Genomic DNA, 24,904 nt, shown 5'->3' on the forward strand with positions numbered 1-24,904 from the left:
CACGCGGCCGTATCAACAGTTGATACGGAAACTTTGATGGCCGATATTCCAGCGCTCTTTCGTCATAAATGTATTGCTTGCTCACTTGGACATTCGTAGAACTATCACGATGTTGACATCTACAAGAATTTCTCAAAAATAAAATTGTATTTCATAAAAAAAGATCGATAATCAAGTGCGCCTCTTCGCGCCTTTTAGTCCTTTAGTTTACATTTTTGTCAACGGATGGCGTTAGTACTAGTATGTCATTCACAACTTTTCATAACTAAAAATGATAAGTGATCATGGTTTCCCACTTATGTCTATCAACGCAGTGGCCTAAGTACACACACGCCGAGTGAATGGCGGGACCACATTCGAAAGATACGGTACGTCTTTGTATGAAATTTTATGTTTTTGTTTTTATAAACATCTAAGAGTGTTGACACACGAGGATTTGTTTTCATATTGTGGAGAATAATCTGTTCTGTCTATATAGTCCAATAAATCATGCCAGAATGCTATAATTTGACATTTAATTGCGTGCATAGGTATTTGAAAATATGTACCGCGTACGGGTATAGATAAAACGGAGCAAATTAACGCGTTCAAAAGGTTAAAGAGATTACTTCTATTGAACTTCCTCTCTGAAAATGCATGCGGAGGATATACGGCAGTAAGTATAAGAAAAGTTGATATACTTATATCTGCAGGTGTTTTAAGTGGTAAACCGCTACACAAATACTTTTGCTAACAAAAATTCCATGTCTCCGCAGGAGTATGCTGATAGGATTTCATACAGTTGAATAATAAAAGAGGACATACTTTGATGTGCAGTCAGCGGAAAATACGATACACCTACCTACACATTATAATACAACTAAGTCTTTCCGATAGAAGATAAAGTATATATTAAACCATTATATTAAGAATATTACGAGAATATCCAAGAGACGTATTTTCACGAGAGTAGAATTTTTGATCAAAAATTGATTATGCTGCAAAGAGAGGAATTATTGGTGACTGATCTGCCAAATTCGCCACTTGTAACAGTCATTCAAAAAGTCATGATAAATTAATATTTTTAAATTTTACAAACCTGTGATGTAGCAATGGCAGCCGCTTGCTGCGTGGTATTCTTAATCGTATTCCCAGCACTCTTCACCGCCCCCCACGTCTTGTTCACAAACATGGAGTTCTCAAATAGCTTTTTGCCTATTTTGGACTCGGATCCCTGCCCCGAGGAGGCAGAGCTCGGAGCCGACCTAATCACCGCTGCGCTGCTGTGCTTCTTACACGGCAGCAGGTTCAGGTCGGTGTCCTCGCTACCCAGGGTCAGCAGGCAGATGGACTTGATCTTGTAGATGATGTGATCATCGTACAAGGTGCCAACCGGGGAACAGTCCTTGACTATCATCAGGCGCGGTTCATAGACGGCCTCGTGCTCTAGCTTGCCGATTATGGCGTGAGTTGTGCCGAGGCATTCTATGTCTTGGATGTCGGATAAGTCCCAAGCTATAAAATGACAAAACAAAAATTATATCTCAATTTAAATTTTTGTAGTTAGCAGGGAGTGTGGTGAACCCATTGTTCAAGGAGTGGAAACACGACCAGCAATAGCCACCCCAAGCCATGGTACGAACTACGAGGAATGATGCCTCCGAGATACACGGTCCCATCTCGGAGTATTTAGACTTTACCCGAAGACTCAGGGCTCTGCTGGGCTGGACTTTCTATTTAACTAGATACTCGTGGAACCAAAAAGGGACCAGTCAAACAAATAACTAAGGGCCTTTCGGGAACCTACGGGGAGTTGAGAGAAGAGCTGAGGTCACCTCGGTGGACTCTTCCCTCTTGGGGCCTTCGAGGAACCAAGAGACTAGAGAGGAGAGCTGAGATCACCTCAGTGGCCTCTTCCCTGGTGGGGCTTCTGGGAAGTCAAATAAAGAGGGACTTTCGATAGGAAATACTTCCACTACTGTATCCTCCAGGGGATCCATGTGGCAAAACAGGGACCCTCACGGGACCTGTAAACAGACTTAAAGGAATGAGATGAAATGGGAGGCCTACCCCTGCGGAGAAACGGCGTCATGGTTAGTTTTAGATTTAAAATATCTACGTCAAAACAGGTCACATGGTGGGATAGATTGCATTTAAAAAGACTTGAGTCTTTTTTTTTTAATTTAACTGATGGGATTTTTCCAAAATGCAGTGAAAACATTGACGTAGTATATTTAGATGATACTAAACTTGTTGAATTCCGCGCACGCAAAAGCCCTTTAAAACAAAAACACTTGATTTCAACTTAAACAACTAATGAAGACAACTATTTAGTCAGGGGTTTGCATGCACAAAATAGGTTTGTAGGGTGTTAGTTTGGGTTATTTTAATAATTTATGTGTATTTCCTAAACTTCAAACATAACTTTTTTTGAGAAAAAATGGAACTCTAATGCATCTTTTTCCATTGCCCACCACATGAATAGTTATTTATTGTAGTAATTAAGCTGAAACCAAATGCCATTTATATTTTTTTGGCGTATTAAGCTTGCAGCGGAATTCAACAAATTTATCAGTACTTCCAAATAACGGCGAAAGACCAGCTTGTTGTTTAACGGAAACTGCCTAACGCGGTCTCCACGTGCACCGCTATTCGCATGTTCTTAGTGGAACCCGTTTTGAAAAGATATTAAAAATGCAATAGCGTCTCTAATTGTAGAACTCTACGGACGAAAGCCCTTATAAAACATTTCAGAGATTCTTTCTCTCCAATGAAAATTAAACATCTGAGTCATAAATAATTAACACAAACCAGTGCTTTAGTATGTAATTAATTTGACTGCAAAACTTTCACTTTTGCGCAATGTTTAAACAATAATTCTAATTAGTTTATGGCAAATCATTTCGTTACACTTTCACCGAATACAATACAAAAAATTACAGTTTTATTTTTCTTGCGCGATTAAATTTATGTCTAATAAATGAGTAATAATATGCACCAATTTTAACAGAAAAATACTTACAAACATGAAATGTACATTAACACAATGAATAAGAAGTAGTGATATTAAAATACATGACGTTTTGCACACATATTGTGCAAAAAGTATATTGTTGTTGAACTGATGGCAATTTGACACTTGCGTATAATCTGAAATGTTTAATAGAAAACTCACCGGATTTTGAAAGGAATTCGCCATTTACACGGCTCCACCATAGGCTAACGTCGTCCTGAACGAAAATATAAAACTCCTCCGACCGGAACACCTCCATGTTAGATCAATTATTTACTTCGCGTTTATAGCGAATGCGGAGAAGTCCATTGAGAAGGATTTGACAAGATCGTATGGGAGTAGTCAGAGACAAACAATCGCAAACAATATTGACTTTTCCGTGGTTTTCTTTCTCTGTGATTGACAAGTGCTGCCATTGTGAAAATATAAGTTGCGAGTTGCGAAAGCAAGTACTATGTTACATTTATTTTCTTAATGTTACCATAAATTTATTTCGAGAATCCCAGTCTATACATAATAATTTTCATTTAATATCATATTACGCACATAAAAATAGCAAATTATGTTTTAATGGTATTAAAAACTAAAAAAAAACCATCATTCACCAAAAGGACTCGAATATGCATGCAAACGCAATTGAATATAATCTGATACCTAATTATTTTTTTTCTTTTAAAAGTATAACTATTATTGGAGCAAACATTATTGTCAAGAATTTAGTGAAACTAAATATCAGATGCCTTCTTACCACTGCAGACCTTATATTTTCGTTGTTGCTTTCATGATGACCTTTTAACTTATTTCACCAATCCATTCTAAATCAAAAACACATTAAACTTTTTGACACAATAAATACATGAAACTGTGTAGTTCAACAAATACCTACATCAAAACTTAGACCAGTATGATGATTGGTAACGTACAGTATTGATGGCACAAATGGTAATTATTTCCCCAACCGACGCACTGTCACAGATTATGGAAATTACATTTTGTTTCAACAATTACTACAAGAAAACTATGAAAAAAAAACAACTAATATATGCACAAAATAGATTGCTAGGTTCTTAATTTTGGTATTGAGTCATTTATACGTATTTAGATTGAAACAAACCAATCGCAAGTGTCATTCCATACAAAAAAGTCCAAAATTGCGGCAAAGTTTTGAACTTACATTGAATAAAAATATAATTACAGTCCATCTCTACCATCTATCCCGACGTAAATCGTTGTTTCTTCTAGTAATTAAGTTACAACGAAGTGTAATAATTTCCATAATACATGCCATTAAAAGTGTGGCGATTAATGAAATAATTATCTATGAACAATTTGCACGGCTGATGATAATAGGATTTTGCTTATTTTATTTATTTAGTATATCAAATTTCCTTACTAAATTGGGAATCTAGAATTTTTAAAGAATGGCAGCACTAAGTACATGTGACCCTGAATTCTAAATTGCATGAGTGCACTTTACGCAATATTTGACAGGTGGTTGAAAATTATAATAGTGAACTTAAATAATTAATATTCTAATTTATCACAGGTTATAACTAAAACAGTAGCAACACAAGTGGAGGTTTGATAAGCAACATCCTCAATTGTTTATTGACAATCGTGTTTTGTGAAAATATAAACATAACAGTGAGTGTGTTGTGTTTTAGAAAGTTCAACTTGAAGGACATATTGTAAGTATTCTAGTTAATTATTGTGTTGTATCGTTTACTATGTGTGATATCATTGCTGTTTATATTACTTACAAGCGGGAATTCGTTTAATTTTATTCATCATTCGTGTTTCATGTTGAAATATCAATGCAAGTCTGAGCTAAAATCAAAACATCATTATTTTTTCATGTGACCTGATTTTTCCATGGCCAAGTCATTTTAAACTATATTATGTATTGTATGTCCTAAAGGATTGATCTATCAATCACATAAGTTTAATTTTATTTTATAACGTGCCGTAAGAAAATCCTATAGCAGCTGTGATGCAATATTTTTTTTTGTATTTTTTCTTGGCATGATGTTACTATTTTCAAAATGGGTCTCTTACAACTTACAAATCTGACAACGAAAGCATTTATTTTTTCCGCATTGAATATACATACTCTGATGTTTATAAACGTAAATACCGCACAAGAGTCCCAGCTGCTCAAAAGTGTCATTCCCAAGTGGAAGTGAGACTATTGCTTCTCTAATGTTGTAAAGTTGAAAGGAGTGGGAGGTAAGGAGATGATATAGAGGAAGGTTGGGAAGTACCTATCTAAGCTACCTTACCGGCTTAAGAGAAAGCTACAAGCCAAAAATGTGTATATTCTTGGTATACCTTATATTGTAGGTAATAGGCATTAAAATCGCTTGACAAACGGAATCTATAAACATTCGATTTCAAGCACAAAACTGGTTTTTATTTATTTTGTAAATAATTTTATGAGAAAGCAAAAATGTTAATCAAGTGAAATTGTCACAGATAATCTTAGCTATAATACTGTATTTTTTAAAAGTTGTTTCCTTCACGCGTTCATACATTTCTATTGAAAAAAATTAATAGTTTACATTTATATATTTTATTGAGTAATTCATTTTTTTATTCGTATTCTACCCAAGCAAAACGATAGAAAAACCTTTAATTTATCTAGAGCATATTTTATGGTATTCATAATGTACACCAATTCGTTATAAAGATTAATCAAAATAGTGTTTTAGCATTAAGCTTCGCCTTAAGTAAGGTATCAAATGTGGTCACCGAACAGTAATCATGGCTAAAGACAATAATTTAAAGCAACGTTTCAATTTTGAACGGTGGTCTTTCACTAGGGCAACAATGAGAGTATCTGCATCATTGGAGTACTACTAGATCTTTCGCATTTATACAGTTTTATTAGCGGAGTTTTTTATTATAAAAGATGGACTGTTTTTTCAATTATCGTCTCTAATCCTGTATGCAATATTTTTATACAGTAGTTATTTATTCGAGCATTCAATAATTTGCATGTTGCTATAAATACCTTTGATATTGCGTAATCAATAATAATGTCTCCTTCAATGGAATCAATCTTCCCAATATGCCTTCTGTTGTCATGCTTGGTGTAACTTAAGTGACCAGCTCAGGCACGGGGACTCCATCGAAGCCGGAGTCAAGTTAACCTCTCAGAAGCTGGGCATTCTGTACGGGGCCCGCAGAAAATGCAGATAGAAATAATCGCTGTACAAATCGCAAGTGAGCCCCACTGTTGTATTTATCGGCCATCTCTGGTCTGAAGCCCCAAAATATTTGAAAATCCTTTGACTCCATGCAGAAACTGCTGGTCTGTTTGATAGATTCCACTTTCTTTAGAGCACAGGCTTCAGGTGAGAATGCTGTACTTGTTCTACCAGCGAAAAAAATCCTGCTTGTCTCATCTCATCTTTTCCCCCCTATTCTACTAAAAGGCCCAGCCCATCCTCGGACCGCCAAACAACCCAATCTTGACAAACACACCTTGTTATTTTTTTAATGATAAACTAGTGTGTAGCACAAAGGATAACAAATTATTATAAGCAATATCCATACAAATTGGGAATGGTTCCATGGAAAGGTTCCCGTCGGCGGCATTTATTTTTACTCGGGAGATATTTTAAATGTGTATGGATATTTCATTCGACTAATTATTGCTTATAATTATTTGTTATTCTTTGTGCTATACACAAAAAAACCTATAAACATTAGTTTACCATTAAAAAATAATAATATTTGACAAGTCAAAATATTTCATCAACAAATGTAGATATAATTATGTCTCGACGCCATCTAGTGAGAAATTTAGCACTAACAAAGCCTTTCCTACAAAAATAAAGTTGATTGTTTACAAGTGAAAAAATTTAATAAGCAGTAATTGTTGATTGAAGTACTATTACATATTGAATTATTTGGCGTGTTGCGAATAAGCCGACGTAGCTCAGTGGTCCAGAGCACCTGACCGGACATCAGAAGGTGCGGGTTCAATTCCCGTCGGCGGCATTTATTTTTACTCGGGAGATATTTTCAATTTGTATGGATATTTCAGGCGACTAATTATTTCTTATAATAATTTGAAACACACCTTGTTTTATTCACATTCTGGTTCACTTGATCGTGCCCTGTCAGGCGTCTCAGACATCTTCTAGCATTCAAATTCGCGTCATATAGTCTCCTTACACTCCTCTCTTCGCTCTACATGCCCAAACCATCTAAGCGTCCCTTTCTTTCTTACTCATTACTCATTACGCTTAAATCTGCCTTGCATTCTTTGCCAATCTCCATATTTTTCACATGATCATACATGGTTTTACCATAGATACACGCGACACAATCTCACATCTACTGCATTGTACTTGAATACTTCTGTCCGGTGGTGAGTTTCTGGAAAGAAAACGGTCCCGCTGGAGGGAGTTTTTTCAACAATCAAAATATAGAAAAAAATAAATGCCACCTCGTAGAGTATAAAAAAATAATTAAAAAATCCTTATAAACTAGCACGAAAAAACAAATACTTAGCTATTTAGAAGGAAAAAATAAAAACAATTTTGCAGAAGTCGCCAACCATCGAAATCGGAGCAGATTTTTGTTTTTACTTAATAAAAATCAGATTCACTTACCACAATTTTAATGATGCCAAGGGAATTAAGGGGGGAAGAACACCTTTTTTCACACACTTATATATACGTATTATTATTTACACTTACACTATTGTATTTTCATTATAAAAATTCAATATAGGTACACAATGTATATGCAGTCAATAATTACGATAACAATAACACTATTCTAATTATTATGTACACCATCTATTGAATAAAATTGTCTTCACTAACTAATACTGCTTTTTCATATGGTAGTCTTCGAAAAATGGATATACGCAAAATGCAAGATTGCAGTCGGTGCACATATATTTCGTGTCACTTCTTTTTTGAGCTCGAACTGCTGTATATCTACACACATGGCATTGTCGTTGAGTTCGCTTTCCTTGGGCTGCAGTTTCTGGTACAGGACGGAGAAAATGTTTTCCTAAAAGGCGAGTTGGTTGATCCACTACTCTCCTTCCTCCAGATGATGCCGGTCTTGGCGTGTGATATTTTTCGATACACTAAGTTTTCCCGGAATTTGCTAAATGATAAAACCTTTTGCGTTTTCAAACGATGCAAAAAGAAAGCATTTAGTGTTCCAATGTCTATCAATCTGAAGAAAATTTTCTTATACCATTTTAGAGACTTCCTGGAACTGCTTGCGAAGCCCAATATGCCGTCCACTTTGTCAACAGCTCCCATATTTTTGGTATAATCTAAAACTACCTCTGGTTTTATTTTATTTTCTCCCGTGGAGAAGTCAATTTTATCAGTAACAATCATTGCATCTGTATGTATGTTACTAAGCATAAGTACATCCCTTTTATCGTGCCATTTCAGCGCCATGAGATTGTTCGAATTCAAAGACTTCATTTCAATTAGTTGAATCGAATTCATGAATAATGGGCGTAAACTTACCCTGATCCCATTAACGATGATCAACTTTTCTCTTTTTGATGTTGAACAACTAGGGAGAGTTTCATCCTCATCAGATGTATCAGATTTGTCGGATGAGTTATCCGAATGTATTGGCAAATTATGAAGATCCTCGTAAACATCTTCATCTTCACTTTCGATTAAAATATCAGCAATGTCTTGTTCATTCAAAGGGTTAACCATTTTTTATAAAAGTAAAATATTTAAATTGAACAAGTTATCAATACGAATCACAAAGTCAAATCACAGTAAAACACTGTCCAAATTATTAATAACCTAAAATTATAAAATGTCAATGATAATAACAGTATAACGAATAATATTTCAAATAGTTTTTGTTCAAACTGGTAAAAACTGTATTCAAACTGAAAACAAACACTGTCGGTACAATATATGTAATAAATATTCACATCCAAACACGTGACGTAATTTTTAATGCAAGATGATTAGGTTATTCAGTGTAAAAACAAACAAAAACCACAAATTTCACTTCACAAAAGACGTCGCTCGCAATAAAAATGTTGTTTACCACCGACTACCAGACGGTGACGTCACGAAATATTTTAATTGTAAATAACTCCGTTGATAATGTACCTAAATCGCTAAAAACTTTTGCAAGATATGACAAATTGTTCCTAGATGGCAGTAACTATCGGTTTTCCAGAAGAAATTCAATAATTAATTAATTTTAGGCGCTACCGTACGGGTACGGTCATACTCCTTACGAGGAATTTTTTTCTCACCGTACCTGTACGGTCATACCACCGGACAGGTTAAAGTTCCTTTTTCAAAAATTAGTTTACGATCTTTCGAAAGCACACATCTATGCTTTCATTCATATTGAAATACAATCATGAAGCTTTTTTTTCACACCGATATATTTCTGAAAATAATTCTAAGGTCAGGTGAGCAAAGTTATCTTTGTAATAATTTCAAAAATATACATTAAAATACTTCAGGTCGGTTGAAATATCTTTCAAACCCAAATTGTTCAAATAATAATAATAATACATATTGTTATTCCTGTGTCGTGTTCGATATGTTCGTTGTATTGTCGGTTAATTTAAATTTTAAATTACTGTATATATTGATTATTTGTATTGTTGGCTATTTTTGTTGATGTTTATGTATTAGAATGCCAAAACAGAGGTGTATTCCCTTTTACATTATTTATGGGGAATAGTAATTTTTGTGTTTAGTTTATCAGCAGACATTAATTTAGTTTAGAGAAGTGGTTGACTGAAGTGTGTTGTGGGGAAGTGATGGGTAAAATCCCGGGGAAAATTCCTCAAACGGGGAATAACGGGGAATTTTCATTTAAATGGCGAAATCCCCAGATTAACCAATGAGGTTGTCTCCTATAATGAAACCTAATTTTATTTACAAAATATTGAATAGTACTGAAGGCCCCGTAGTAAGCGTTAAAAGATGGTTTGAAAGAGATATATGTAAATACGAATGGTAGAGGGAGCGCGCTAATATTAAAAACGATAATAATTAAGCGAAAATGTTGAAAATATTTAATAAAACACCACACGTTTGAAATAGAGCAAAAATATGTCGAAAAATGCTTTAGTTGCATTTAAAGATACACTGTGAAGCTTTTCATGGCTGTAACATATTAAATAACAGAACAAAACGTGTTTTCAATAATTTTCGGAGCTTACTTTGCGATTTTTTTCTATCGAGGGAATTTCATATAGTTACTAACGTTTTGGTGTAACAAATGTATATATATTATCTTCAAAAATAACTGATATTTTTTAGAATTTAAAAACTTTAAGAGTTGACAAGAAACTTGTTATAAATCGGTAGAAATTGGGTATGCGGGGTGCTTAAGGTTGGCACTTTTAATTATTACTGCAGGTTTATTTTTTTGTTTTTGTATTAGGCAATTCACCCTAAAAATAGTGCTTTGTGCCGTTAGAGTTAACCCTTAAATGCATGATTTATTTATTTTTCTGGAAAAAAAATATATTTTGTAGATATTTACATGCATATGCAAGGAAATATAAAGAATTTTATTTTTTTGAAATTTTTTAAAAAAATTGTTGCAAGTTTACAACACCATGTATATAATAAAAAATAATATGAACAATTTAATATGAAAAAAAAAATTTAAAAAAAACCTAAAAAAATTCTCAAAACTAATAAATGTACCGGAAAAATACGAGTTATTACATATAAGTTTTGTATTATTGTGTCTACTTACCTAAGAAAATCAAAATAATAACAGCAAAACAAAACTGTAATTCTAACATCCAACCAATTTTCGAGAATCTTCACTTTGTTAAAGAAAAAGTGACATTTGACATTCACGAAAGAAAAAAAAAGGTGATGCCACTCGATAAAATATATTACCGTGAACTTGATAATTCTAAAACGGCATGTATTAAGTATACACCAAAGAGTTAAAGGTGGTTTGAACGGTATGTTGCAGTTTTGCAACAGTATGCATTTAAGGGTTAAGATATATGGTTAAACTGTTGTGGATTATGTATAAGGGGACAGGACATATCATATATTGAAGTCATTCAAATCTATGAACTTATATAAAATTGAATATACGCGAGAGTTGTTGAGGGACAGCAAATACAGAATACTAAGGGGAGACTGGTGGGTGGGAATCTCATTTTCACAGCATTCAGACTAATTTCATCCTTCCACTGCCAGTTCCATGCCTCACTGCCATACATCAGGGTAGGTACCAGCACTACATTATGGACTGCTAGCTTCGCTTCTTTGGACAATTTTTAGTTAGCGCCAACTGCGTTCAGTCCTCCATTAATGGAGTTACTTGCATTTGCCCTTCTTTCAATATCTCTGTCAGCCTTCCCATCTCTCGTAAACATACTTCCCAAATACACAAACTCATTCGCCTGCTCCTAGTATGTATTCATCATTCACGACTGTGTAATAATCTCGTTGCAATTTAAAAGTCCTCAATTAATTAATTAATTAATCCTTGGCTCTACATACAAAACCAGGCAAAGTGTACATTATTATTAAAATCTCGATACTACATATTTTACTAGTTAGGTACATGCATAAATAATAATATTTTATATAAATAATTATGTCCGTGTGGTAGGCAGATACTTGAATACACTTTATTATTCATTATTATGGGCACAGACATAGGAATTAATAGACGAGAAGATAATGGCGAGCGGTAAAATCAACTGTTGAAGAACGAAGGGGGTAAGGCTGACTGTGATTCGTCAATAAATCAATCTGACAGTAAATAGGCATCTCGCATTATAATATCACCATTTAGTTCTTAAAAGTAAAATCTGCTTTTGAATGAATAGACATTTTTACATGGGAGCGCAAATTACTCGCCACGTTATGAACTAATTTGCGAAGTCCAAATTCGGCAAAGTAAGGCAGCTTCTATTTTCAGAGTCGTAGTTAGTTTCAGAGTATTTAGTTAAGACACTTTTACAAATGTTTCATAATTTACTTACCCCAGTAAACAACGATGAGCACACTTGAGAATCGCTACATTGTGATGTGATAGTATATGTTTCTAAAACTGATCCATATAATACGGTGTGAATAAGCTTAAAATAAAGTAAAATAATGCTTACTTATGGAATGTAATACGACAATTGGGTTTATTCTCTTTTTCACATCCATTTTTACAAGTTTTCATATCACAAGTCAACATTTTGCAGTGTTATTTCGTAAAATGAACCGATGATGCCTCGACCATAGTTCGCACAAGAATGATGACGTCACGTTTTCAAATTTCACTTGAGGCCATACGCGAGCACAGCCGGCTCCAATGGAACCGGTATGGGGAGTGGGGATAATACGCTTTTAATCACTTAGGGCAGGTCTACTAATATTCATATGTCTATGATTATGGGGCTTACAGATATGACGCTATACGCATCATGGCTTGGTCTATTTCAGCAAATCGCTCGCATTACAACCCCAATAGGAATATATGGCGAGAATAAACCTGCACTACGTCGTGTAATATTTTAAATTGAGACGCTATCAATAATAACCCTTACGTAGATAGCGATAAGGTTTCCGCCTGTTTTGATTTATGCAAGAAAAAAACATGGCAAAAAAGTGCCTTTTATTTTATTTTGTGGATGTTCAGGCATAAATTTTTTTTTTCGATAATTTTATAAATAACTTAATTTGCCACATTATACAATAAAATCATAACCGAAAATGGGTTCGTAAGTAGGAGATTTTGAACTTTAAAGCAGTTTTCATAGGCCTTTACATTATTTTTTCTGGGCTTATAAAAAGACTTATCTAAAAAATACTCCATTATTTCAAAGGCCAAGATGTATTCTATTCGCAGTATTTAATTAAAGCATCTGAAACATTTCTAGGCGACTAAATTTTCAAACCAAAAACACATAATTTTGCATTACTACGTATGGCATCGCCTTAAGAGGAAGCTACAAGCCAAAAATGTGTATATTCTTGGTATACCTTATATTGTAGGTAATAGGCATTCAAATCGCCTGACAAACGGAGACTAGAAACGTTCAACTTCAAGCACAAAACTGGTTTTTATTTATTTTATAAATAATTTTATAAGAAAGCAAAAAAGTTTATCAAGTGAAACTGTCACAGATAATCTTAGCTATAATAATGTATTTTTTTAAAGTTGTTTCCTTTCATTCATTTCATACATTTCTATTGAAAAAAAAAATTTTAGTAGTTCACATTTATATTTTTTATTGAGTAATTTATTTTTTATTTTTTATTCTACTCAAGCGAAACGATAGGAAAAACTTCAATTTATCTAAAGCATATTTTTTCTTATTCACAATGTACACAAATTCGTTATAAAGATTAATTAAAATAGTGATTTAGCATTAAGCTTCGCCTTAAAGCGCGGTCTGTCACAGGCTTTATGAATGGGAACACTTTTAACTACTAGGTACCTACCAGGGTCGCAGAATGAGGTAAAAACATTGAAGGTCACGAGAAACAAGTTACTAATGGAAAGCAAGACTTGGGTCAGTATAATATTGCTAATATTTATTTATTTACTGCTTTTCACAGTGTATAATTCACAGTTATATTATGTATACTTCACAGTTTCAAAGAATTCAAAACACAATTTAAAAAATATACTGAAAACATAAACTAAATAAAAAAAACATAAATTAATAAAAGAAAAACAAAAACAAAAATTTAAAAAATAAAATAAAAATCTAAGAAACTAAACAAATGATACCTAATCCCATACACACAAGCAATTGCTTATTATGGGAGAACATTGAAAAATAATAAATATTAATCATATCATAATATATTTTATCTTATTACTAGTGAAATATATATAGATGTATATCACACATTATAAATTAAAAAAAAAAAATAATTTTAATTAAAAAAAAAAAAAAAAAAAAATTGCATAAAATATCAACCTCACTAGGCCTAATCGCATGTATCAATGTTAACAATTTACACATTTCAGTGAAGCAACGTAAAATAATCTCTACATGCATAAACACTAAATATTACAAGGAGTATAAGGGTTAGATAGGAATCTAGGGATCTGTTTGTCCAGAAGTGACGGACATATGAATATATCACTCTCACTGCGGCGCAAGCCGATGAGTCGAGGGACCTGGGTATCGATTCTCAAATCCAGAACGCTCGCAATCGCCGTCGAAAGTACACTCATTGGTCGACGTTCTTATTCTCGAATCAAAAGTCATTCCACTCGCATTTCGAGTGGAATGACTTCGTCGAGAATCTAGGCAGCGACCAGCCTCTCCCGGCTGGGCACATCCTGAACACACCCCACCCGATGAACCAGGGCCCCCCTGCTATATCACCAAACGTAGCGAACCACTTGGTGTGACCTATGGCAGAGGTGTCGGTTATCCAATAAATGGTTAACTTGTGGTGTTATGGTTACTACGGTCATATTTTGAAATTCGATTCCGGTTTACTTTTGGGACATCTTTTATAAATACATTTTATTTATTTAATATTTGACAAATGAAAAACAATAGAAATTAAAGTAGCCTTTCCTCACCATAAAGAGATAATGCTCTTTTGTTTGGTGTGGGAATTCTAGTTCAATTATAATATATATATGTTAGTATTAAGGTAAATAAATTATTAAGAAACAACCATAGACATATGAATATTAGTAGACCTGCCCTAAGTGATTAAAAGCGTATTATCCCCACTCCCCATACCGGTTCCATTGAACCGGCTGGGCTCGCGTACGGCCTCAAGTGATATTTGAAAACGTGACGTCATCATTCTTGTGCGAACTATAGTCGAGGCATCATCGGTTCATTTTACGAAATAACACGGCAAAATGTTTACTTGTACTATGAAAACTGGTAAAAATAGATGCGAAAAAAGAGAATAAACCCAATTGTCGTATTACATTCCATATATAAGCATTATTTTATTTTATTTTAAGCATATTCACATCGTATAATATGAATCAGTTGTTACTATCACATCGAGAAACGTCTGGATGCGAAACACAAAGCTGGTTGGTTGCTGGGAAGTAAATTATGAACATTTATAAAAGTGTCTTAACTAAATACTCTGAAACTAACTACGAATCTGAATATAGAAGCTGCCTTACTTTGCCGAATTTGGACTTCGCAAATTTGTTCATAACGTGGCGAGTAATTTGCGCTCCCATGTAAAAATGTCTATTCATTCAAAGCAGATTTTACTTTTAAGAAGTAAATGGTGATATTATAATGCGAGATGCCTATTTACTGTCAGATTGATTTATTGACGAATCACAGTCATCTTCACTCCCTTCGTTCTTCAACAGTTGATTTTACCCCTCGCCTTTATCTTCTCGTCTATTAATTCCTATGTCTGTGGAAACAACACAAGATTTAAACAATATTACTTTTAGATGTAAGTAGTGAACGTATTTTGGACTTAAGGTAATTTTTTAATTTAAGGTGAAATTCATAAATATTTTCGATATTTTTAAAATTTAATGGAAGGTTATTAAAATAAATTATGCCTAGATAAAGATAGGTATTTTGAATGAGCTAAGTGTTTAATTTTGGGATTTTAATAGTTTTCTGGTATCTTGCTGATGTATTGAATTGCAAGTTATGAGTATTTGACTTATTTATTTGTAAATTTGAAGTATTGAATATTTTTGATACATTTTGTCTGCTGTAGGTACCTTGAAAATTGAAAAAAGATAAAAAAACATATGTTTATTATTTTGATGATAATATTGTGTACCTATGTAGGTACTAAACAATTCCACGTATATCTTATTATCTTGTCAGCCTGACAGTACCTACATCTGATTGCATAAAGATAAATGACAAAATTGTATCCAGGGGTAATAAAGCTTTCTTTTGAAATTAATAAAATATTTAATAACAAGAGTAACAATATGTACACACTCTTTACAATTCAGGCTATTTTTTTCGCTTTTGGGAACAGCTCAAATTATGGTCTCATAAACATCGTTATGTCTCTTTCTCTGGCATGGTTAGAAATATGATCTAAACAGTGTTAGAATGAAAAAAAACACCACGCCTTTATATTCAAATGTGGAACACCTTTATGAAACCAAATTTAACTTTCTTGCTCCAAAAATATTCAATAATTTAACGTTAGAAATAAAATCAATAGCCAAATACGACAGTTTCAGGAAAGCGCTCGGGGATTTTTTGATGTGTGATTGTTATAGTGTTAGTAGCCTATTCCAAGTACTCAGATAGAGATGTATATATTGTTTCTATGCGTGAGGATGAGTCATATGGGTGTATGTATACATGTGTTGTTATATGTATATAGGTATGTCTGCTGCTATATACACATGTGTGCTTGCATGCACACATATTAAAAATTATATATATAATTATGTACATTTTTACAATCTAATGCTAATTTACTTCTTTCTCCTTTCTAATTTCTATCTTCTACTTTTTATTACAATTTTTCCAAAATTTTAGCTTCATCTATAGTTACTAATTTCATATGTTTACACTAGATTTAATATTTCATACAAAGTAATTACACTCAATTGGTCACCATGAAGCGGGCAGCCGCCTAGTATGGTGATTCATTATAATATCTACTTTATGTAAATTTCAAAATAATTTAACATGTATCAAATAAATAAATAAAAAAGGTTCTGACCGAAATTTGACTATAATTTAAGCCTTATTCGCAGGGGGGTAAAATTTTACGCCGAGAGTTTTTTGCGTCGGAGTTCACGTTCCATTCAAGTCGTGGGCTTTGTGAATTTTTGCCACGAACCAGCTCGAACGACCACTTTCACCAATTAAACTGATATATTCAAAAGTCAATGAGTCTCACTGTCACTATTATAACTGAGTGCAATTTTCGATCAGGGATACACTTAAGGGTAAACTTAACGTTCGTTTTAGTCCATGCGTTCATAGATGGCGAAAATTTAATTATTTTATGAAAATACACTTTTTGCAAGTTATGCTTAAAAATATTAAGACGAATTATTTGTTTGCGCTCGTACGTACGCAATATGAATGTGAATATATAGTTTTGTCCATTTAAAAACTCTAATCTTTCAAGAAAGGCATACAAATACAATATTGTATCGGTGATTCAATCCAACGTTATATTTATTTACTTATTTAAACGCCATAAAATGGCTTTTACAATAGAGTGATTACCGAACAAGTAATGTGTACACAAAAATATTATTAAAAATATATACAAAAATCATGTGTTTTTGGTTTGAAAATTTGGTCGCCTTGAAATGTTTCAGATGCTTTAATTAAATACTGCGAGTAGAATACATCTTGGCCTTTGAAATAATCGAGTATTTTTTAGATAAGTCTTTTTATAAGCCCAGAAAAAATAATGTAAAGGCCTATGAAAACTGCTTTAAAGTTCAAAATCTCCTACTTACGAACCCATTTTCGGTTATGATTTTATTGTATAATGTGGCAAATTAAGTTATTTATAAAATGATCGAAAAAAAATTAAATATCTGGACATTCACAAAATAAAATAAAAGGCATTTTTTGGTCATGTTTTTTTCTTGCATAAATCATAACAGGCGGATGGTGTTAAGCGGGAATTTAAACCTTATCACCATCTACGTAAGGGTTGTTATTGATAGCGGCTCAATCTAAAATATTACACGACGTAGTGCATCGCCTTAATAGAAGTGCAGTTAAGCAATACATTATTAAAAGAAATATCTACTAGTGTAGAAATAGTTGAATGAATGCTAGGTTTCTATAAGACCTGACATAAATCATTATCACATTAATATAAAATAAATTCCAGGCCTAGAATGTTATAACAACAGTGAATATTGTATTTGAACAGAAAAATATAAATTTATATATGTATAAAAAAAGTGACTTTTTAACATGTATAATCTAGCAAAATATTATAATAGAGTAATTAGTAGTGAGTTTATTGTTGCCTTCAAAATTAATTCTACTTGGAATAGCTGGGCAAGTATCGCAATTTGGCTTTAGTAAAACAGGGCTGTCAACGATACTTTTGGATAAGAAATAATATTTATAATACTTCTTGAAGTGCACCTTTTATCGCTGTAGTAATTTAGCTATGTTCTGTAAAACATCCAATCTGGGGTAATAATGGTTCTCTAAATATAAACTATTCGTTTATAAATACCAACAAAGTACTACACATTACTGTGTAATTAATGTCATAGTACTCATGCATGTCTTAATAATCTTCTATACATGGTGTATCGACACGTACCCGACAAACTTTAACCAGCTATTCCTTAGCATATTTGGAGTAAAAAATCTTATGTGCACTTTGCTGTCTGGTAACGTTTTTTTTTTCATAAAAAAATTATTATTCATATTTTCACCACATGTCACCACTGTTTTATCCTTTGTCAAAGTTTGAAAACCCATCTATCTGGCAATATTTTATTCGAATTCCGTTGAATAATGCACGTGTGTACCTATATTGGCGCACTTTTACCATCACAACGAAATGGCACGGCACCATTCGTCTCATTTTTAACTATTATTATTTAGTGTGTGCGAAAGAGCGAAGACGCTTTTCGACATACTTGCTTATAACAGCTGTTGAACACGAAAAGCAATGCCAATGACAGTGATGTAGTGTGGAAATTTTAATTTTTTTTGTTTTTAATTGAAAAAAAAAATGCTACCGGACAGCAAAGTGCCCATAACATTTTTTACTCCAAATGTGCTAAGGAATAGCTGGTTAAAGTTTGTCGGGTTAGTGCCGATACACCCTGTATAGATGTCACCTGTGACATGTAAAAAAATGTTTTTTTTTTAAAACAGTGCAATATCTTGGACGTAAAATCAACACGCGCTATTGTTTCTCTATATGCACAGAGAGACTGAGACACAGCAACACATGGCGGGATACAGCTAGTTTCACTAATAAATACATCATTCAAAATCTTAAGGAAGAAACTGTATCGTGCAAAAAAAACTCCTGTGAATAAGCCTTCAGAATACCTTAAAATTTGCTGTTATTGTAATTTCAATAATAATTAATACTAAATATTTTATTTATTTATTTAATCAAAAAACAGTTTTTAACATAAAAAACATACTCTGCACATCTCACTAGGGCATTCCTGTATAGATGTGCAGCTTTACAATTACACCATTAAAAAAATACATGTATGTAAACTTAATATAATAATAACATTAAATTTAAACCCAAAAAAGAAAAGTTAATGACACGGTTGTTTCGAGGCCGCACGGTGGGCTGAAAATCGGCTCTCATAGACATAGAAACTTGAATCTTCAAGGGTATTTTTTTTGGCTAGAAATGGATTCTGCTGATCATTACTATGCTATAAAATGTCGTACGAAGCAATTGCGTGTACAAATGAAGGAGTTATAATTTTTTTAAGAAAAATTTGTATGGCGCTGACATTAAAAATGAGGCTATCTCTGGAATCATAAGGTTGGCCGTTCTATCCTTACACACAGATAATACTACTATTTATTTGTATTTTTTGACATACTTCATATTGTGGCGCAAGGTGCGATTTTTTTTTTTAAAATCCTAAAGTGGAAAAAAAAATCTTTTTTTTGTTGATGATTCATTTTAATGCTTAAATGCTTTACATATGAGTATGCTTTGTCTAGTTTACAATATTTTATTTACACTCCAAGCCAAAAAACTGTGCACAGTGAGCTGAAAATCGCCTTTCATAGACATAGTGACTTGAATTTTCAAGTGTATTTTTTTGGCTAGAAATGGATTCTGCTGATCATTACTATGCTATAAAAATTTGTATGAAGCAATTGCGTGTACAAATGAAGGAGTCATCATTTTTTTAAGAAAAATTTGTATGGAACTGACATTAAAAATGAGGCTATCTCTGGAATCATAAGGTTGACCATTATATCCTTACACACAAATATACTACTATTTATTTGTATTTTTTTGACATACTTCGTATTGTGGCGAAACTTGTGATTTTTTTTTTTTAAATCCTCAAAGTTGAAAAAAAAACTTTTTTATGTTGAAGATTCATTTTAATGCTTAAATGCTTTACATATGAGTATGCTTTGTCTAGTTTACAATATTTTATTTACACTGCAAGCCCAAAAGCATTTAAGCATTAAAATGAATCATCAACATTAAAAAGGGTTTTTTCAACTTTGAGGATTTAAAAAAAAAAAATCGCACCTTGCGCCACAATATGAAGTATGTCAAAAAAATACAAATAAATAGTAGTATTATCTGTATGTAAGGATAGAACGGCCAACCTTATGATTCCAGAGATAGCCTCATTTTTAATGTCAGCGCCATACAAATTTTTCTTAAAAAAATTATAACTCCTTCATTTGTACACGCAATTGCTTCGTACGACATTTTATAGCATAGTAATGATCAGCAGAATCCATTTCTAGCCAAAAAAATACCCTTGAAAATTCAAGTCTCTATGTCTATGAAAGCCGATTTTCAGCCCACTGTGGGCCGGTAGACAAAAATAAACAAAATTTTAGTAACAAATGTACGAAAAATGTCAACAAAAGAAGCATTGGTAAGTAAGTTGGAACATATTCAGTGGCAAGTTTTCAAAAAATCATTTAAAAAAAATTTGCTGTCGTTTTTATTTCAATACGATGACAAATTCATCGAAACCAATTGGAAATCCCTGCTCCATTCTTTACTGGTGTATATTTCATCAAGTGGCTGGTGTCAATGTGTACGATTGCAAAGTAATCATACCTATTACCTAGCAGTCGTAAAACCTCATTTTCTCGCAGTCGAAGTCCCTCGTATTGGTCGTATTCGTATCATAATCTTGCGCGCTTCGCCGCGAGCGGTCGTGTTTTTTTAAAACTTATTCTTGTCTGTGGTTTCTGACTTTAAATATTTTTGTGATTATCTGTGCAAAATGTAAGTATCAAGTTTATCAGTTAATAATTGAAATGTTATTTCTTTAGATTATCGGATCGATTTGTGAAATTAATAACTGATTGTTATCGGTTTTCTTGCCTTATCATGGTGACTTTGATATTTAAAATTCATGTATTACATATAAACGAGTCACTAAGAAATAATAACATGTTTACTGTTTGTAAAACATAACGTCCTTGGTTATAACCATATTCAAAATTAACTGATATTTATTAACTATACACGTTTAATGTATTTATATCTTTAGCTGATTTTGTTGTGAACATTAATTAAGGGTCAGTTTTTTCACAGAATTTGAACAATTCATCACATTTCAAGTTCTGTCAAAGCTCTGTTATTATTTCAGTTTTGTAAAGCATGATGATATAATAACAGAACATTGACTTAATGATGAATTAATTAATGATGTTTGATGAATTGTTCAAATTCTGTGAAACTACCCGTCCTAAGTAGTTTTTCTCATAATTAAAAAAAAAAATTTTTTACTGTTTTTGTAACTATCGCAAAGGTGATACATGACAATGCTAAGGTGCAATAGAGAACCCTTATCATGGCTTAAAAAATGATTGCATAAAATAAATTAATTAAATTTTTAATATAATAATTCTAATCGGAAAATTAACGCATTCGTATTAGAACTTATAAAACTTTTATTTGTTCTAGGTAGACTTCATAACATTTCCTTAAATCCTCGCATATCCAATTTCTACCGATTTATAACAAGTTACTCGTTTACTCTTTAAGTTTTTAAGTTCCAAAAAAATATATGTTATTTTTGAAGATAATATCTATTCATTTGTTATTCCGAAATGTTATGTATAAAATTTTCTCTATAGAAAAAAATCGCAAAGGAAGTTCATAAAATTACCAAACGTTTAGTTTCTGTTCTTTAATATGTTATAGGTATGAAAAAATTCACAGTGTATATTTAAAATGCAAATAAAGCGAAGATTATAGAAATTACACTACTTTTCAACTTAATTACTACAAGAAACAACGATTTGCTAAGGGATAGGTGATAAAATATACTTTCCGATTACATTTTTATTCAATCGAAGTTATAAATGTACCTTATAAAACGATCCCTTTGCTGCCATTTTTGTCTTTTTTTTCTATAGTTAAAGTTTAACTTCAATCAAAATATATTAATATAAATTACTTAATGAACCCAAACTAAGAACCTATTTTCTTAATTTAAATAGATGTTTCGTGTAGTAATTGTTGAAACAACACTTTGTTTAGATAATAGTACAAGTTAGTTTATATTATACAGGGTGTCCGGAAACTCGTAGTACAAGCGGGAAACTGGTGAATCTACATCACATTTGGAGTCGATTTTGTAGTATATTTTTTTTTGATTTGAGCTTTCGTTATCGAGTAAATCGAGTTAGAAGTTGATTTTTTTTTTATTGTTTTTTTTTTTTAGTCAAATTCTTATAAATTATTACTAAAGATCAAAGTACCCAACTAATTAAAACTATTTGAAAGTAAAACAAATGAAGAAACTCGGATTTGAAGCATTATTTTGAAATCACCCTTCATTTAATCCGGTGTAATCATAAAATATTTCTGTTCTGCAGGGTTAAAACATCTGTTGTTCAACCCTAAACACCAGAAAAAACTTTAACCCTAAAATAGCCGAAAAATGTTTTTTTTTGGTTTTTTTGTGAAAATGCTCAAATCAAAAAACTTTATGTTTATTTGGGTTCCCCATGTGGTGTAGATTCTCCAGTTTCCCGCTTGTACTACGAGTTTCCGGACACCGTGTATATTTTATATTTATATTTTATATTTTTTTTACACTTAGTTTCCATAATCTGTGCCTACATTGACAATTCGGCGACTTGCCTTTATGTTTTGAACGCACCTTTATTTTAAAGCTACATGGCTCATGATGGAAATGACGTGTCGGGCTCGATATTTACCAGACGGAAAAAGCTCTGCTAGTTTCTAGCTCACAATTTTAGAGTTGCTTCGGACAAACAGATTTTCTTATTTATAGTTAATAGGAAAAATGCAAGCGTATATCAAACCCGCATAATATAAATATGTCATAATCCATCATCTACAATCTACATTGTCGACTCTGGTGTTTTATGCCCAGCTGTGATACATTTTGAAAGAAGCTGTGGGCTTTGCAACGTATAACAATTTGAAAAAAAAATAAACAAAAGAAATACACATTTCAAATATAGAATTAAAATAATTTGCTGTTGAAAAATATCGTATTGCAGGTAGGTAATTAATCCCTTGTCTTGACTTATTGACACATCGCGTCAATTCCAATTTCTAAAATTAGTTCCTTAGACGGACTTAGATTCGGTGTTTAACGGGAACATTTCAAATATAAAAAAATGTATATACACGGTGTCCGGAAACTCGTAGTACAAGCGGGAAACTGGAGAATCTACACCACATGGGGAACCCAAAAAAACATAAAGTTTTTTGATTTGAGCATTTTCAAAAAAAAAACCAAAAAAAAATATTTTTCGGCTATTTTAGGGTTAAAGTTTTTTCTGGTGTTTAGGGTTGAATAACAGATGTTTTAACCCTGCAGAGCAGAAATATTTTATGATTACACCGGGTTAAATGAAGGGTGATTTCAAAATAATGCTTCAAATCCGAGTTTCTTCATTTGTTTTACTTTCAAATAGTTTTAATTAGTTGGGTACTTTGATCTTCAGTAATAATTTATAAGAATTTGATTAAAAAAAAAAAAAAAAAAATCAACTTCAAACTCGATTTACTCGATAACGAAAGCTCAAATAAAAAAAAAATATACTACAAAATCGACTCCAAATGTGATGTAGATTCACCAGTTTCCCGCTTGTACTACGAGTTTCCGGACACTCTGTATAACTCACAGACAGACGCACAACTAAAATTAGTATGTTCGGTGATTGTTTTTTTCCGTACAAGGAATTCGTTGTTTAAATTGAATGAGAAATCTCCGGACCATAACGTGTAATTTAGAATCAAATGACATTGAATATTCCATAGAAGTACCCATTACGTGTTATCAAGTTACCATAGAAGAAGAAAACATCAATTTGTGTATCCTATGTTGAAAAATAATAATGTTAATAGATTTACTTTATATTATTACGAAAGAATCTATTTTTACGACGATGCAAAAATTGTTTGAAATTTTAATTACTCAAGGTAATAAATAATCTAAACTTCAAAAAGCACCTTCTTCTTTCTCATATCTTTCCCATCCCCACTCCCATCAGCTCACAGAGTGTAGAAACATACATATATCTAGACAGTACAACGTCTTTCTTTTGTCACAAAAACGTATGTCACAAAATAGTTAAACTTTTATACTTACATTTACCTCAAGTTTTATCTTCTCCGTAATGTATTAGTGCGTAACCGTTTTATGGAGAACGTGAATAAATATATAAATACTCATCTTGGGATTCCTTTTAGGTCTTAGACCCACCGGCTCCATGTAGTTGCTCAATTAAAAAAAAATCTCCCAATTGAGAACTTTTGAAATGTTAACAGTCAGATAGAGTTCTCCCCGTGAATGGCACAGATGGAATTATAAAGGTTTTTTTTAGGCAAAAAATAATAACGATTCCTTTATTAAACAGAACAGTTTTCAAAATTTATAAAAAAAAACCAACCTAACCTAACATTTTTTTTTCTTCACTTTTCAAATCGGTGTACCCAAATAACACCTTTTTAAGCAAAATGTTAGCATCTTTACAAATTTTAAGATATTTAAAAAAAAACACAATAAAACCATTTTCCAAAGATTTGTGGTGATTTGAAACCAAAAACGCTTCGAGATCGTTCATCAATCTATTACTTTAACTAACCATCATCGCAGGGGTAGGCAGTGGGGATGGACCGCCAAACAACTCGGTCTTGGCACACCCTCCTTGCCTCATTCACATTCATACATCGTCTCATACATACTCTTCTATTATTCTTACTCTTGACATGGCCCGACTCGAGTATCTGATTTACTTGATCGTGCCATGTCTTCCTCTGGCGT

The 24,904-nt window shown here is 32.6% G+C and overlaps 2 protein-coding genes across 4 annotated transcripts in view; one reads left to right on the top strand and one right to left on the bottom strand.

Annotated features, from left to right (window-relative positions):
* The window catches only part of sp3 (phosphatidylinositide phosphatase spermathreecae), a 56,194-nt gene extending 52,874 nt beyond the window's left edge, over positions 1-3,320 (bottom strand). For both annotated transcript variants that reach the window (XM_089646838.1, XM_089646839.1), the window contains exons 1-2: positions 3,155-3,320; positions 1,079-1,494 (exon numbers count right to left, since the gene is read on the bottom strand). In XM_089646838.1, the coding sequence (XP_089502964.1) occupies positions 1,079-1,494; positions 3,155-3,251 (513 nt within the window). In that variant the 5' untranslated portion in view covers positions 3,252-3,320. The remainder of the gene's footprint in view (positions 1-1,078; positions 1,495-3,154) is intronic.
* A 1,149-nt stretch (positions 3,321-4,469) lies between these two features.
* Positions 4,470-24,904, top strand: part of LOC149411735 (ileal sodium/bile acid cotransporter-like) — an 88,061-nt gene continuing 67,626 nt past the window's right edge. The window contains exon 1 of one of the 2 annotated variants that reach the window (XM_089646781.1): positions 4,470-4,680. The gene's annotated coding sequence lies outside the window, so the exon portion shown is untranslated. Of the gene's footprint in view, positions 4,681-20,742; positions 20,878-24,904 lie in introns of those variants that run through there. The other variant, XM_089646780.1, reaches the window with a different exon arrangement.

This window comes from Hesperophylax consimilis, chromosome 25 (assembly GCF_061612785.1).
Source record: "Hesperophylax consimilis isolate HC1 chromosome 25, BYU_Hcon_1.0, whole genome shotgun sequence".
NCBI classification, from domain to species: Eukaryota; Metazoa; Arthropoda; class Insecta; order Trichoptera; family Limnephilidae; genus Hesperophylax; species Hesperophylax consimilis.